Source organism: Cololabis saira, chromosome 3 (assembly GCF_033807715.1).
Source record: "Cololabis saira isolate AMF1-May2022 chromosome 3, fColSai1.1, whole genome shotgun sequence".
Lineage (NCBI taxonomy): Eukaryota > Metazoa > Chordata > Actinopteri > Beloniformes > Belonidae > Cololabis > Cololabis saira.
The window spans coordinates 33,665,222-33,682,039 of NC_084589.1; the positions used below are offsets into that span (position 1 = coordinate 33,665,222).

Genomic DNA, 16,818 nt, shown 5'->3' on the forward strand with positions numbered 1-16,818 from the left:
GAGGTGGGTAGTGCCTGGGCTGGCACCGGTGAGTGTTGCTGTCTGGGAGATTGTTTTGGTGTCTGTTTATTTCGGTCATTTCCAAAGTAAGAATTCAAATACAAAAGAAATTAAAGAAAAGAGAAAAACAAATAAACATGAGGTTAATGCTAATATTGCATTAGACCAAAATATATATAAACAAAACAAGACCGAAAATGTGTAGGCTGAAGCTTAGCTTATTACGCCTACCCTTGCTTTTATAATCAATTTCTGTCAGCTCCTACATATATCCATACAGAACAGTAAACGAATTAAAAGAAAAACATTTCATATACTTTTTGTATATTGAAAACATTCATACTGCATAAACCCAGCCACAGACCAGCCTTCTTATCCTCCCTGAGAAATGTTTACATAGTTTTGCGTTTAGTGTCCTTCTTTCGCAGCTTGTTGCATTCAGGTTGCGCAGCTCCTCCCGGATGTCACGTCCATACAGTATGTGTTGCTGAATGCTGTGGAAAACAGTGAGAAGCTAGAAAAGGCTGTATATGGACAATGTTTCAACAACAGTACTGCCTGAAGTCATAAAATGACTTCAAACTCAAACCATGTTCATGTTTCTGGGAAAACTTTCAGAAACAGACTTTGAGACTTATTATAGGTGGCATTTGGCAGAGAAAACCAGAATTGGTTGATTTGCCTGTGATATCTCCTTCTCTTCACGAAAGAGCACACTGGGTACAGATGTGAAAGAAGCTGATATGCCGAGGCAGAGCATGATGCTGCCTGCAACATTTCCCAGCGTGACTTATTTTGGTGGTGAATTTCAGAGAGCTTCACATGCCACACCACTGTCCCTGGACTGCTGTTACTTCCCTTCAGATCCATTACTAGGCCTCCAACTGGAGCGAAGGGTCCTGGGTGCCTCCTGGATGAAGAGGGCATTGATGACATTGGCTGGCCTTCACAATCGGCAGATCTGAATCCAGTTGAGTATCTCTGGGAGATCATGTATGACACCACGTGATACAGCAGACTGTCCAGGAACTCACTGATCTAGATCTGTGAAGTCCTACAGCAGGAGGCCATCCACCGTCTTGGTAGGAGTATGCCTAGACTTAGCTTGAAGTGCAAACGTGCAGGTGCAAGCCATGCACACTTGAATATTTGTATTATTTATTTAGGTGTTGGGATGTGATTTTCATCTTTATTTCGTTATTTCTTTTCTGTATCTGATTTTTAGCATGATTTTGGTTTCTCCTGCCTGTTAGTACACAAGTGTGCATTCAGTTCAATATCAAGATTTGTCACTTGAATGTTTCCTTCATCGACATTTGATGTACGTATTTCATTCATTTTGAAAGCAGGACTTTTACTATTACTTTTTTTGTTTCTGGTCTGCATGAAACTTATCTCAAAATGATTAGTTACTGAATGAGAATTGCTTCTCTAAAAGGATGTATATTCAGGTCAGTCATGTTTGATTTGAAGGCCACTTTAAGCCACCAATCTATTCATCTCACACAGGAAATGTCTTGCATGTGCAAAAAATGAGGTGCAACATTAGTTGCGCTTCGATTTTCCCCTTCTTGTCTTGCATTTGACAGTAGAATCTGAAAGGATCTGGCACGCTCTTTATCTGATGGCAGGTCTGCTAGTGTGATTGTTTATGATCATACAACAGCTTTTATTGCTCCAGTTTGACTTTGGAGTGCACCAAATCAAAAGTTATATTAAGCCCCACCCAGAAATGTCTTCATCAAACTGAATGCTAATTTGCAGTGTTTTTGTTTCATCAGTTTTATTATTTTACTGAGAAACAGGCAGATACTCGTTTTAAGCCCTCAGCTTTTCCTAAAACTGAGGAAATAGTAAGTGTATTTTTCAGAATTTGAACAATGTATCATTTTGCACCATTTGTAGGAGTTGAAAGTTGTCAAGTTATAACATTAACAGCAGCATGAACAATGTAAAAACTTATGCAGAGAAAAACAAAAATAAAAGCAAATTATACATCATTTAGCCATAGCTAATATACACTTCTGACTTTATTCTGCTTAAGAAAGCTGGTCAAAATATAGTTATGTTTTTTAAATTTACATTTAACAGATAACATTTAGTCATCAAAAATACCAAACCGTTCCGAGTTCCTTGAATATCTTTGTTGGGAGCATTTACAAAACACCAGACATCAGCTTTCACTCACAGATTTTAACCATTCAATCAAAGGCATGCATTTGACAGACGTCTTTGACAACTATCTAACTACATCTTGACCAGACATTTCCACACATTATACTTTGTAAATCTACAATCATAAATATCACAATTATTCTACAGCCCCATAGGGGTCAAATTGCCCACTTATTTTATACAAATCCCCAACAAAACCACTGTTATTTGTCGTTTACTCTTCCCTTTTTCCACAGAAGCCCTTTTGGGAAGAGGGCAGACATGATTTTGCCCCTACTTCAGTAGATTTGTTCTTTTAAGCTTTCCTAGGTTAAGACGGCTTCGCTGGACAAGTCTGAAAAGAAAGAGTTTCTTTTGTCCTTCAGTGCTTGTAGGAAATGTCCAACTCGTGCTTCCCGGGAAGTGGCGTAGAGCTGCAGTGCCTCCTGTCGTCTCTGGGCATCGACAGGCTTTCCATTCCCCTGATGCTGCAGGTGTTCCGCTACACAGGCTCGATCCGCTTCTAGCTGCTGTAGGGCCTGCTCCTCTCGATGGAGGTCGCGGGCTTTCTGTAATGCAAAACATTAAAAAAATTAAATATATTAAAAAAACAACAACTTCATAACAACTAGTTCTCATCACATTGCGGGTGACAGGCAACACAAACCCTGGAATTAATTTGAAAAAAAAAAGTGTGTACAAAATATATACTTTTTCCATCAACCAAGCTTAAGATTATGTTCTGTACCTGAACAATAGAAATTAAAGATGCAGTGAGAGGATGAAATCACACTGCAGCAATAATTTTGTTGAGGTCAGGTATCAGTCAAGAGTTGGAAAATAAAAACTTAGTGAAGTATATTCTAGTTAAGTAACTCAATTTTTAAAGTATCCAGTTATGTTTTTAACGTAATCCTTCATAATTTTTATTCTTGTTCCAATATTTTCTTAGGCACTGGTTTTGTATTTTGCTCACAATACCTTGAAATTTCAGCATCATATTCGATTATTAATTTGTACCGTTAAAACTACTTTCTGAACATGTAAAGCTTAAATTTTTGCATTTATTTACAATGTTCACTCTTTCAGAACAGAGACAGACTGTTGTAGTTTTGTTTCTTTTAATTTGTGCCGTGTAATTGTTCTTAACCTCTAGTCTCCTGCACCACAATTTCATTAGAGATTAATAGTTATATATATTGATCTAACTTTGAAATGTAGTTGGGAGCAGTTTTTTGATGAATGTCAAAACAGTTTTAATGCAATATGAACCTGTACTTGTGATTTATCGCGATTCATATGCGATTAATACTTACACAATAAAAATTACAATTGCAGATAAAATAAGGAGTCCGATAAACATGATTCAGTCTTATTTTAGATCTGCTGCAAGTAAACCAATATTCCATTTTTTGGATTCCATTTTAGTGCCTGTGACACATATAATGTGCTTGCACATGACACGTTACAACCCATGACAGATCAAACTCCACTGGCCACACGGTAGCTGAAAATACTTTTTAAACTTGGTTGTGGACATGTTCACAGAGAACTGCTGTGATTCAGTCATTCTGATTTTAGAGTTAACTTGAAGGTCTGCGTTTTAGCTGAGGACATCTGTGAATGTGGATGATGAACAAAAGTCAAAGGACAACTCTGTGTGGTTGCAACAGAATGCTTAGTACACTGCAAAAAGCCTTTTCACGTACTGCTGAAAAAATATGGACTTGTGTCATTGAAGATGTGCAATTCTAACACTGAGCCCCAGAAAAATCACTTAATAACAATAGTCTCAAGGATGTATTGGGCCCGTCCTGAAACATCCTGAAACTCTGATCTCCTGGCCAGTGCTTGGTTTGTGTTCACACAACATTAAAATGTGCATCCAAGTAGATCTTGAGTAATCAAATCTGACCTTCCGGCTCTATAGGCATGGCAAGTTTATTTATATAGCATAATTTGGCAACAAGGCAATTCAAGGTGCTTCACATAATGAAAACATAAAGTAAAGGGAGGAAAAACAAATGTTACAGTGCAGTGGCATATAAAAGAAGTGTCACAGCGTAACACTGAACTTAAGGCCAAAAAAACATTTTTAACCTTGAGTTGTTCATCATTCCTGCAGTTTTCTGGAAGTTTGTTCCAGATCTGCGGAGCATAAAAACTGAACGCTGCTTCTCCACGTTTTGTTCTGAATATATAAACTAAGCACAAAAAGTACTGTAAGGACATTTTTGTTTGGTAGAACATTTCTTTGTTGTAACACTTCTTGTTGGCAATACATCTTGGTTGGAAAGACTGTTTATTTCCCTTCCAAATGGTGCCAGATTTGTAAGGAACTTGCATCTGCTGGATGAGCAGCAGGGCTGAGTGTGTGGGTTGCACCCATGCCTAACAACTTATTTTGCCATCGACTCTTGTTTGATGTTTGGTGGATTGGATGATTGAAGAAACAAAACACATTGGCAATTTAACAAACATGAGCCTCCAACAGGAGTAGCGTGTGGAAGAACCAAACAGCCACAACAGCTTGGCAGCTCCTCCTCATGCTGGTCACCAGCCTGGTCACACACTGCTGTGGGATGCCATCCCATTCTTCAATCATCGTGGTTGTGTTGTTCACTCTGCCATGAACAGCACGCCCAAGCTGATCCCACAAATGTTCAATGAGGTTGAGGTCAGGACTGCTGGCAGACCGCTCCGCCCTCTCCACCCCCAAATTCTGTAGGCAGTCTCTGATAAACCCGTTCTGTTGGGGACATCCTGGAGGATAGAGATGGGTCCCAGACTGTGGAGATATGGGATTGCCACTGGTTGCAGAATCTCATCCCAATATCTCTCTGCATTGAGATTGCCTTCAATGATGACGAGGCTCGTTTTTCTAGTGAGGGAGTTGTCGCCCCAGACCATCACACTGCCTCCACAAAAAGATGTTACTCCATTGGTGCGTAGCGTTCTCCGCGTCTTCTCCACGCATTGACCCTATGATCCAACTGCCGTAGGCCTCATCAATGAACATAATGTTCCTCAAACATGTTCAGTTTCAGTGCATGTGTTGCAGACGCCAGCAAACGCGACAATAGCAATTGCAACATAAGCTGTTTGGCATAGGCAGAGAAGATTTAGGAAACTTTTCTCGAGCACTACCCACATATTCAGCTGTGCTGCCCGTCCCACAAATGCATGTTCCTTACAAATGTGGCTTCATTTAAAAAGAGAAATAAACAGGCTCTCCAGTGGTATAAGGTTTACTGCGAATAAACATCGTTGCAAAAAAGAAATAATCTTTCAAACACAAATATCCTTACTTTTTGTGCTAAAGTTTATATATGCATGTACCTGTATATGCCAATAAACATGCACATTGTTTATACTTGAAAACACCAAATGCTTTAGTTTTTTAATGATGAGAGTCATCAGCCAAAGGTGGATTTCCATGACACTTTTTTGCAGGAAAAAAGGAGCAAAACTCTGAACTCACGAAAAAAGAACAACTTGGGGGGGGGGGGTCTCTTTTTACAAGCGTACTGGTAGGGGGTTAGGCTACCCTAACCCTATCCCTTCCATTACACTTTGGCAATAAACTCAATTATCGACATGTTTGAAAAACGTTACATTAACGCACATCCTAAGTCACTTTTGTACAGACTCATATCCAACACCTCATATTGTACATTTCTGTTTATACATTTTCTCTCTTAAATATTTGCTTTTATATTTGTATTGTATTGCACCAATCACCACAACAAATTCCTTGTGTATGTTTAACAAACTTTGCAATAAACCCTTTTCTGATTCTGGTTCTGAAAACCAAATGTGTCCTGAGTGACTGGATTGGAAGCAGTCTTGATTCAGACCTTGCTTTAGCTTTAGCCACTTGTGATCAGATTTTCTACGATCCTCTACAAGGACCGCCAACAACCATTTCATTACTACATTTACAACCTTCTGACATGTTCTTGTTTCGTTACTAGCCTTTATGAACATTTGCTTCATTATAAAAAAACCAAGTCAAGAAAAACAAACAAACCTCCCCTTCAAGAACGCCTTACCTGGATGGATTTGTGACTCAACTGATACTGGAGAATGGCTTCACACAGGTTCCAGAATGAGTACTCTGGCCATAAAACCGACTGAAACACTAGACAGGAGTGGGACGTCTGAAGATGGATGACACATGAAACCCAACATAAGTATCTGAATATTAGTTGTAAAATATTTCCGTATCTAAATTGATAACTAATATTATTTATGGAGGTCAATACAGTCAAACTTTGACTTGGCAGCTAAACTGGAAGTAATAATTTGTTTTCACAGGAATAAAGCAGTTAAAGAAAGCCCAATATGCAAACAAATATATTTTCTGAATAGAGCTTGTGATCTAATCAATCATTATAAAACGTCATTATAGCTGGCACAATTAAGCTGTTCAATGTATGCAATGACACACAGATTGTAGATTAGCTCTTCTCTCAGCATCAAAGACAGTTTGGGATCAAAGCTTGAGAGCTTGGTTAAAAATCACACTTTAGCTCTGAACACAAAACCTGAAGTAACAAAACCTGAAATACAAGTTTTACCGTTTTAAAAATGTATAATCTTTCACTCAGCCATTTCATTTGATCTTACTTCAAACATGATATAAGATCTCCCAGGGAGTAGTCTCATCGATAAAAAGCTTTCTGTGGCTTGAGTCTTTTATTCTTTTATTGCGTACCTGCCAAAGAAGGAAGTCACTGAGGCGAATCTCTCCCGAGGTCCGGATGAGCAGGTCCGGATTGGGAGAATTATTGCTGTAGAGGCACTCGCTTAGCAACGCCTCTGAAACATCGCTGAGCATGACAGAAACACGAGCAGCTTGTCAAAGCACTGGCTCCAAGATTATCTTTCTAAATGCTATTTAACGTAGGATATTGACAAGATTATCTCGCAAGTATCCTGTGCATTTCTCACCTTGCTTTTATCAGGCCTTCCTCTACTCCCCAAGCCATTTCCCTCACTGCATTTGTGATTTCATATCTTGAGGTGTAGGCAAAGCACACATTGAGAAAACATCTGCAAAACAAGAGTTCAAATTCCTTTGATCACTTGAAATAATATAATAAAGACTGGTAGTTGAGTTATTAATGATGGCGACTACAGAAGCATCATTGAATACACATACTTATTGTTAGTCCTAGTTGTCAGCACAGCTTTGGCGATGAGCTGTTGAAGATCTAGTGGCAGCATGTTCAGGTCTCCCAACACTCGGACACAAACACCATGTTTTTCCAGATTGTCCCTGTGAGACATTGGAAAGAGCTTTCAGAAGACAGGGAGATGGAAAACTAATAAAAAAAGATAAACAGCGAGTGCAGAAAGACTCCTCAATTTATTCAAGGTTGCTGAAACACGTGTTTGCGCATTTCCTACAACGACATACAAAGTACCCTAGAAAGAGCCTGTGCTCCACTGTCAAGTGAACGGGCGTTTTGTCCAGTTCTGGTAATCATTATAACACTAAGCGCCTCACAAATCCTCATCTTTGTGGCAGCAGTCTCACAACAGACTAAAAGGGCATCTTGATGGACACAATGTCAATACGGAATAACAGCATTATACACTGCTGGTACCCAGGATAATACTAGCACATCTGCTCTACAGTTTAGGTGTTAGAGGAAAAAAAATCCACTTGAAAACCAGTAAAACAGCGTTACAGGTGATTCAAAATAGTAATCTATTTAGGTTTATTTTGAGAAAATACTCCAGAGGTATTGTCATTTCCATCAAAGTCACTGCATGTTTTCATTCACCTAGTATTACATTGTTGCTGGGCATTAAAACAAAACGGTTAAGTTTCTAACTGCCATATGGTCTAGATGAGCATTTATACTGCTTATGTCGCTGGATCTGCAGGGGATCGGCCGTGTGGGCTGGTTGGCAAGCTATTTAAATACTGCACAGACTCCACCTGCTCAGTGTACCACCAACATGTGGTGTCAGGGTAATGCTGCAGTCACGTCTAAAGCTAAAAAAAACAACAAAAAAACCCCCAACAACAACAGGATTGGAATGGATAATAACTATCATGCATGGAAAATAATACCCCAATGTTAACCCATTTAAGACTCTGAACAAGAAACTAGCAGCAACCCTGATTCATATAAGATTCTATTTAAAGTACACAATGAATGCATTAAGACATGTGGAGTACTCCAATCATAATCACATTACTCAGGTAAATTCTACACATCTAAAAGGCTTAATTGCAATATAACACCCTGTCAGAGTTTTAGCAGCCTTTTGCGACACCAAATGGCCAACTAAAGAAGCTGTGAAATGACAGCAACAATGTTTATTAGCACATAAAAAAAAAAATCAAAAATTAGCCGCCACACTCGAAAGGCAGGGACAAAAACACACAATTACTCACACTGCTCTTTATCTCTAAAACTTGATTACATAAATGTTGTAATGGTAAATCATATAAACACGTTTATCTGAATATTGTACTATATTAAAGGTCAATACTGGACTAATGCTGTCAATGTACAACATGATCCATGTCATGTTGAATAAGTGCATTTCTAGACATGCTTAGCTAATGAGTTATAAACTGATAAATGACAAAAGACATGGTTTATTCCTTAAAAGGGAAGAAAATTAGTCATCTGTGATTATTTTTAAAAACTGTTGAAACAAATTTAACAAGAAATTTCCTGAACAGGCAGGGGAAGGAGGGAAAAAAAAAACAAACACTGCCAACAGAGGCTTGTATAAACACGTGAACCGGCACAATATTCATTAAAATTCAGCTGTGGCAGTTAAAGATAGATTATCAGAATTTGCATAAGGGACCAGAGCAAAGGTAGAATTCTGAGTAATCTATAAAACTATGGCATTTTCCAATGACCTCTGTGTCAATCTCAAAAGCAAGTAAGCACAGATTTTCAAATTTCTTCATCTTAGCTATCCTGCAATCAGTCCACTGTAATTCTAATCCCCCTGGGAGTAGTAAAGGTTATTATGTCTGGCTGCACCAAACCTAGATCCAACACATTTTTACCCTTAGGATTGTTGCAGCTCAATCATACCAAAATTAAAACAGCAACCGAAAACAAGACTTTAAAATGAGGAAACAAGAACTCCCTTCTCCCCACAGGCCGGTAGCATTTACTCACTGGTGTGAACAAGATATTGCTGCAAACTAACCAACTACTTTTTCTGAAACCCAAGAGCAAAGTTAAGTTTTGGTCTTGGAAAAACCCATTTAACTGCACCAAATAACTATGCTGTAGCACATTGTCTGGTTCATCTGAACTGCGCAGGGTGGAAGCTGTGAATCATATGATGGGGGTAATGTGACTTGTACCATGAACAGCAAAGTTAAACTTGAAACTCACCGTTCTTCCAGGAGTCGCTCAAACTTCTGTTTGGCCAGATCCATCAGCCCATCCACCTCGTGTTTAGTGCGCTTGAAGTTCTCAATGCTGAAGGCATACACCGTCACCTCTGGGATGTTAAGCTGCTTGCACCAACGTAGTGTCTGGCAGAAGAAGGGAAAAGGGTTACACAGATGTATGAGCAATCTATTTATGACTTGAAGGCATCCATTTTCCAAGCCAAATGAAAACTGACCTCTGCCAGCTTGTTGAAACCCTGCATATGTCCTTCCTGGCGTTCTATGTGTTTCTTACGTGCAAACCTTCGATTCCCATCCATGATGAAGGCCACATGTTTCGGCATGGGTCCTGCCTACAAGGCAAAGACCAGAAGAGGAAAAACAAAATGAAAAGCTATGAATCACTGCTTTAAAAAAGGAGGCCAATATACAGTATTAATGAGATGTCTGAGCTTGTTTGTAAAGGAAAAGAAATATATGCACAAAATATTTAAATCCATTTTCTAAACGCTGTCATCCTGTTCAAGCACACGGGTGGGCAGGAGCAAGTCCTGGGTCACGGAAACCGAAAAATGTCACATATTTTCCTGCTACTGACCTGGCACAACATTCTCACCGTGTCATAGTGCAAGTATTGGATACACAGTGTAACAACACAATAAGTACAATGGCCTGTAAGCCAGAATAAGTCAAATATGTCAAGTTTTTATTTGTTTTTGCTATTTTATAAAAGGAGAAAAAGGTTTTCCTGCTCTATAATCAATCTACAAGAGAAGTTTAACTACAGAAAAGATCTAGATTTTGTTTGAAATTGTGTTTACAATTTTTTTAGCAGAGAAAAAAGGATAATAAGAAATATTTATGTTACAGAAACCATTAAAAACAGCTGTGTTATAGTAGTTCCTTAATATTGCTCTCACTATATAAGGAAGCACTACTGATTTGCTTAATCCTTCACATCAGTAATACTCAGTGTGGTTAACGGCATTAAAACAAAACAAAAAACAATCTATCATGACTTATGATTAACTTTATACCTCGTTTTACAGAAGACTTTAATGTGCAGGAGGAAAGAAGGGTGTCATTATGAGGCAATGAGCACATGAGCCTGCATAACTCCCCTGTCAAAATCACTTCAGGAGGAGTCATGCTCACATGATTGTGAGTTTTAAATGACCTACACTGCTTGGCCGTTTAAGAAAGGACAGTCCACAAGGAAACAAGAAGAAAAGTCTTTAGAGGTTAAAATAATATTCAGGCTTTCTTCTAAAATCATGCATTTCCAATGCATTTGCATAGGCCTGCACAAATCAAGCTATTCTTACTAGATTAATCCTGTCTCATTTATATTATCAAATGATATTTCAAATAAAAGCACAGAGGAATAAGCTTACCTTTAGGACATTTGCAGCAATCTTTTCCAGCAGATTCAATTCGCCTTCTTTTATCCACGACATTTTCAGCTGCTAAACGATCTGAAATCACGTGTTTAAAACGGTATTTAAACGGGGTTAATATTAACAACTTAAAATGTGTGGTACACACCGAAATCAGATTGCTGTTTCTGTAATAAAATCGTTATGTAACTGATATATTACATTTCACATGCAGACCGGTCTCACGAGACATGCAATGAATTAAATTTCTATCAGGAAGAAAAAGAAAAGAAAAAAACAATAACCCATTTAACCAATTATCCAGAAAACACTCACATTCGTCGGAGATGGCTTTTTTCATCTAACAACTGAAGCCGTTGTTCGTTTCTCACAGCTAAAGCCGTTTTCTCACATTTCACAAACCCTCCAACTCACAGCTTTTACGATGACGACCACTTCCGCATCGGCGCTCCGTGACGTACAGCCTCGATGACGACTTCCGGCCAAACGCTCTTTGGATTTTCAAAACAAATGTATGTGAGAACTGTTGAGTAAAATAATATTGATCAAAATGATTTATATCATAGCTAAAAGTATTGTGAGTACATTACCAAACTGTATTGAAAGTACAATTAAAATTATGATGATTTTATAAGGCTTACTGACTTACCAACTGCAACAGTATAATCTCCTTAAAGTATTACTGAGTTGAAATGTTACTGTTGGGAATTTTCATTTTACTGAAAGTTGTTCAAACTTACTTTGTTTTTCTCTGTAGTCTTGTTTAACCTGAATTCATGTCATGAAGAACTGGATAAACTGGCGGTGACATCCCCCAAAGGTTTACTGAAAAAGTGCTTTTGAAGCCTCTTCTTCCTATAGAATTTAAAAAATACTAGACAGACTATCCATGACATATTCTATTGGTTTACTGAAGAACGGTTTTGAAGCATCTTTTACTTGTCCTCTAAAGTACCATGATGACCCAAATGGGTGAGACAAACAGGCCTGAGTCTCAGGCCCTGAGGAGCCAGCTGGATCGCCTCCTTCACCTGATTCACACCCAAGTAATTGTCGAGTTTCTGGTGAACATTTGTAGCAAAATATCTGATTTCAGATGATATTACGGTGGTCAAGTCAGATATGGCTGTTTCATTTAGCCCATGGTAGGTTATGAAAAGTGAGTTGCTAAACTTCGTAGCATGATGACAGTATACACATATGCCTAAAGTGTAGTGACCAAGTGCCAGCAATCTAATCTCTGGGTTGCAAAAATTGCAGTTCATCGACTGACCAATGGGAGATGACTCCAAAATTGAGTCAATGTCCATTAACTCCAATATCAAAATGTCTAACCGTTCAGCAGAAATAAACATATTTACAGCCTTGTTCAAAACAGGGCAGCATGGTGGCTTAGTGGTTAGCACTGTTGCCTCACAGCAAGAAGGTCCCTGGTTCGACTCCCAGGCCCAGCAGGACCTTTCTGTGTGGAGTTTGCATGTTCTCCCCGTGCTTGCGTGGGTTTCCTCCGGGTACTCCGGTTTCCTCCCACAGTCCAAAAACATGCATGCTAGGTTAATTGATTATTCTAAATTGGTAGGTGTGAATGTGAGTGTGTCTGGTTGTCTGTTTATGTGGTTTATGTGGTGACCTGCCTCTTGCCTGAAATTAGCTGGGATAGGCTCCAGCAGACCCCCGTGACCCTGCAAAGGATAAAGCGGGTATAGATAATGGATGGATGTTCAAAACATGCTGCATGGTCCCCATCATTAGAGTTCACAACTATTTTGTACCACACCAGGTGAATTTATATTCTTATTTTATAGTTTATAGTTTACCTTATTAATATGTGGTGTAGCTTTTTGATTGGCAATTGGCTTAGCCAATGGCCATCCACTATAGTTATTCACTATTTCTTTCCTCATTAGTCAACATCATGCTAAAAAGCTAAAAAGCTTTGCTATGAGCAATTTATACTAACCCTAAATGCAATGATTTCTTTCAGATTTTTCCACACAAACAACATTTGAAACTTGATATTTCACTGCAAATGTTTGCTGGCAGCTCTGCTGCTCCTCTGTTCTGGATTGGCTGAATGAGCTGGTAGCTACTGCTAACTTTGAGTGAGTGTGTTCCAGTTGGCTCCCCAGGCTTTTTTATGGTGGCTCCCAGTAGTACAAGTTAACAGCAGCTTCAAAACTGCTCTTTGAAAAACCTTTGGTTGATGTCACAGAGAGTCTTTTAAGTAGTATTTTTTGTCTATGTGAAAGTGACCAGCAGAGTAATGAAATACTCTTTAATGTCTGTGGGTGGCAGTAGGTAGCGCCCTAATGACCTCATTGATTTAATGTAATAGTGGAATGTGCAAGGTAGTGCAAGAGGTGGCAGTAAATCATGCATTTTTAGGTCATGGTCTGCCACGGAATTTTTTTTTCCATTATAGGAAATGCTCCTTGCCTCAAAAACAGGTTGAAAAACATATAAGATATACATAGAGTTCACATCCTACTTGGACAGCACTACAAACTGGTGACCACATGATGTACTGGTAGCACACTATGAAGTGAGTTGAGTGTGATACTGTCGTCTTTATACCTTTTTTTCCCCTTTTTGATAAAATTAAGGTATAAATATTTCCACATTATTGCATTCTGTTTTATGACCAATTTGTACAGCATGCAAACTACTTTGGGACATTAAATTATGAAATAGTATGTGAGCAAACAATTAAATAAATAGTTATGAATAATACAATAACATAAGTAATAACACACAAATCATGCAGTTGATGAAAAGAGACAGAATTGTTAGTTAATTAATTGTTCAATCTTAATTGTTGTTCAATCTATACTGTTTGATTATGTATCAGCAATTCAGATTCAGATTCAGATTCAGACTTGACATCTCCATCTCACACACACAGTACCGTCATATTTGTATATTATACAAATAAAATACCCCAAAAACCAAACACCCATATAAAGATACAACTATTAAAAAGAAAAAAAGTGCAGTGATATAAATATAATTATATGAATAGAAAAGAAATAAATGTTGTGAAATATTGCAGAAAGTTATTGCACAGTCCAGTTTGTTGTTGGTCAGACTGACTGACTGACCCCCCCACAGTCCTTCTGTTCTTCAGTTCAACGTTTATTCAACGCCATTCAACGTCATAAATCATCCATCCATTTTCTATACCCGCTTTATCCTTTGCAGGGTCACAGGGGTCTGCTGGAGCCTATCCCAGCTAATTTCAGGCGAGAGGCAGGGGTAAATCCTGGACAGGTCGCCAGTCCATCACAGGGCCACATATACAGACAGACAACCAGACACACTCACAGTCACACCTATGGGGAATTTATAATCATCAACGAACCTACTATGCATGTCTTTGGACTGTGGGAGGAAGCCGGAGGGAACCCATGCAACTTAATAACTGTAAGTCTTCAACCCTGGTCCTCGAGATCTACTGTCCTGCATGTTTTAGATGTTTCCCTGCTTCAGCACACCGTGATACAAGTACCTGTGTCATTTACAGTTACAGAACTGTCCAGACCTTGATAACAAGCGAATGGGGACCGTTAATTAGAATCAGGTGTGCTGAGGCCGGGAAACATGCAAAACATGCAGGACAGTAGATCTTGAGGACCAGAGTTGGTGACCACTAAGCCAGTGGTCTTCAACCCTGGTCCTCGGGACCCCCTGTCCTGCATGTTTTAGAAAATATACCGGTGCGTCCGAAATGCCATACTAAACAATATATACTAAAAAGTATACTTAAGTTCGGCACACTTTTGAGTAAATATCATTAGTATGCATTAATTCGGACGTACTACTCAGAGCGCACGTCACTTCCTGACGTTGGGAAGAAGTGACGTGTCACAGCAGCAGTAGCAGCACCGCTCCGCTATTTATCCTGGCCCAAACAAGATGACATTATATAATATTATTATATACCAATATTATAATTATAATTATATAATAATATTATTATACTTAATATTATACTTATGACATATACGTATCTGCGCAGCACTTAGCAACCAACAAAGTGAGTTTCCCCACTGAGGGAGAAAATAAAGGATTATCTTATCTTATCTTAACCAAACACTGCTGCATTGCATTGGGGGAAGTTTCTGCTTAGCTAGTGTCCATCAATCCATACTAATACATTTCTCCGGAATGAGTATGGATAGCGCATACTATTTTCGGATGCACTAAAAAATCTCACATACTGTTTTTGCATACTCATTAGGGTGGAAGTATGCAATTTCGGACGCAGCCACAGTCATAGTTGAATATGACTTATGACGTTGAATGAATGTTGAACTGAAGAACAGAGGGACTGTGGAGGGGGGGGTCCGTCTGTCAGTCTGACCAACAACAAACTGGACTGTGCAATAACTTTGTGCAATATTTCTTTTTATTCACTACTATTGCAGTGGTCTGCTGGAGCCGCGGGAGCTCGGAGAGAGAGAGGAAGAGACTAAACCGACTGGTCAGGAGGGCTGGCTCGGTTCTTGGTTGTGCTCTGGACTCTGCTGAGGAGGTGGGTGAGAGGAGGATGCTGGTCAAGCTGAACTCCATCATGGACAACCCCTCTCACCCCCTACATGAAACTGTGGGAGCATCAGCAGCTCCTTCAGCCAAAGACTGCTCCTCCCACGCTGCAAGAAGGAACGCTACCGCAGGTCCTTCATCCCCACAGCCATCAGAATCTACAACAACCAACTCTAGTCACTCAAGTGCAATAACCTGTCTCTTTGAAAGTGCAATAACCTTTGCCCGCTAAATACCTCACGTATTTTTGCACATGTAAATATTATCCGTTTTTTTTGTGTTTACTATTTTCTCTCTTGTACATTGCTAATTTTTCTATATTTTTCTACATTTTATATTGCTCTTTTTTTATTATTTAGCTATTTATTGGTTATTTCTATTTTTTTTTTGTATAAACCGTTGAGCGTGTGTGTGCTTGGCTGCTGCACGATTGAATTTTAAAGAGCCCCTCTGGTGACATTTGAAAAAAATAGAATAATGCGTGGCCCCGCATTAGTAACTCGTGGCCACGAGTTAATATCTCGTGGCCACGAGATAATCAATGCGTGGGCACGAGATAATCAATGCGTGGCCACGCATTATGTATCTCGTGCCCACGCATTATTTTACTCGTGGATGGCATTATAACCTACTGTCTGGACTTCGTGGATACAACTTCCTTGGTGGGATGGTTATTCATCATTAATAACGGTAATTATAGTCTATTTATATTAAAGAGCAAGAGTATTGTCATGGCTGCGGGGCCACGAGATAATCAATGGGTGGCCACGCATTAATAACTCGTGGCCACGAGTTAATATCTCGTGGCCACGCATTAATTATCTCGTGGCCACGCATTGATTATCTCGTGGCCACGATATATTAACTCGTGGCCACGAGTTATTAATGCGTTGCCATGCATTATTTTATTTTTTTCAAATGTCACCAGAGGGGCTCCGTAGAATTTCTCCTCTGGGAGATCAATAAAGTCAGAATCAGAATCAGAATCAGAAATACTTTATTTATCCCCGAGGGGCAATTTCAAAGCAACTGAGCAGCAAAACGTTGAATAATAATAAATAATATAATAAAATAAAATATAATAAAAATAATAATAAAAAATAAAGTTAAAATAAACAGATAAGTGGGGCATGTCTCATATGTACAAGAAATGTGCAAAGGAAAAAAGTACAAAAAAGTATATAAAGTATATAAAGTCTTCTATTCTATTCTATTCCATTCTATTCTATTCTATTCTATTGTATTCTATTCTATTCTATTCTATTCTGTTCTATTCTATTCTCTTCTCTTCTATTCTATTCTATTCACAACATTTATTTCGTTTCTATTCATATAACTATTACA

At 38.8% G+C, this 16,818-nt stretch overlaps 1 protein-coding gene across 1 annotated transcript; it reads right to left on the minus strand.

Moving 5' to 3' along the window:
• Positions 1 to 1,717: 1,717 nt before the first annotated feature.
• dhdds (dehydrodolichyl diphosphate synthase) lies at positions 1,718 to 11,378 on the minus strand. The gene is made up of 9 exons (XM_061718485.1): positions 11,248 to 11,378; positions 10,930 to 11,010; positions 9,772 to 9,888; positions 9,537 to 9,679; positions 7,319 to 7,435; positions 7,108 to 7,209; positions 6,872 to 6,986; positions 6,207 to 6,314; positions 1,718 to 2,723 (listed from the first exon to the last, which is right to left on the minus strand). Exons 2-9 carry the CDS (start codon positions 10,990 to 10,992, stop codon positions 2,481 to 2,483), a joined length of 1,008 nt encoding a protein of 335 aa, XP_061574469.1. The 5' UTR covers positions 10,993 to 11,010; positions 11,248 to 11,378; the 3' UTR covers positions 1,718 to 2,480.
• Positions 11,379 to 16,818: the final 5,440 nt, after the last annotated feature.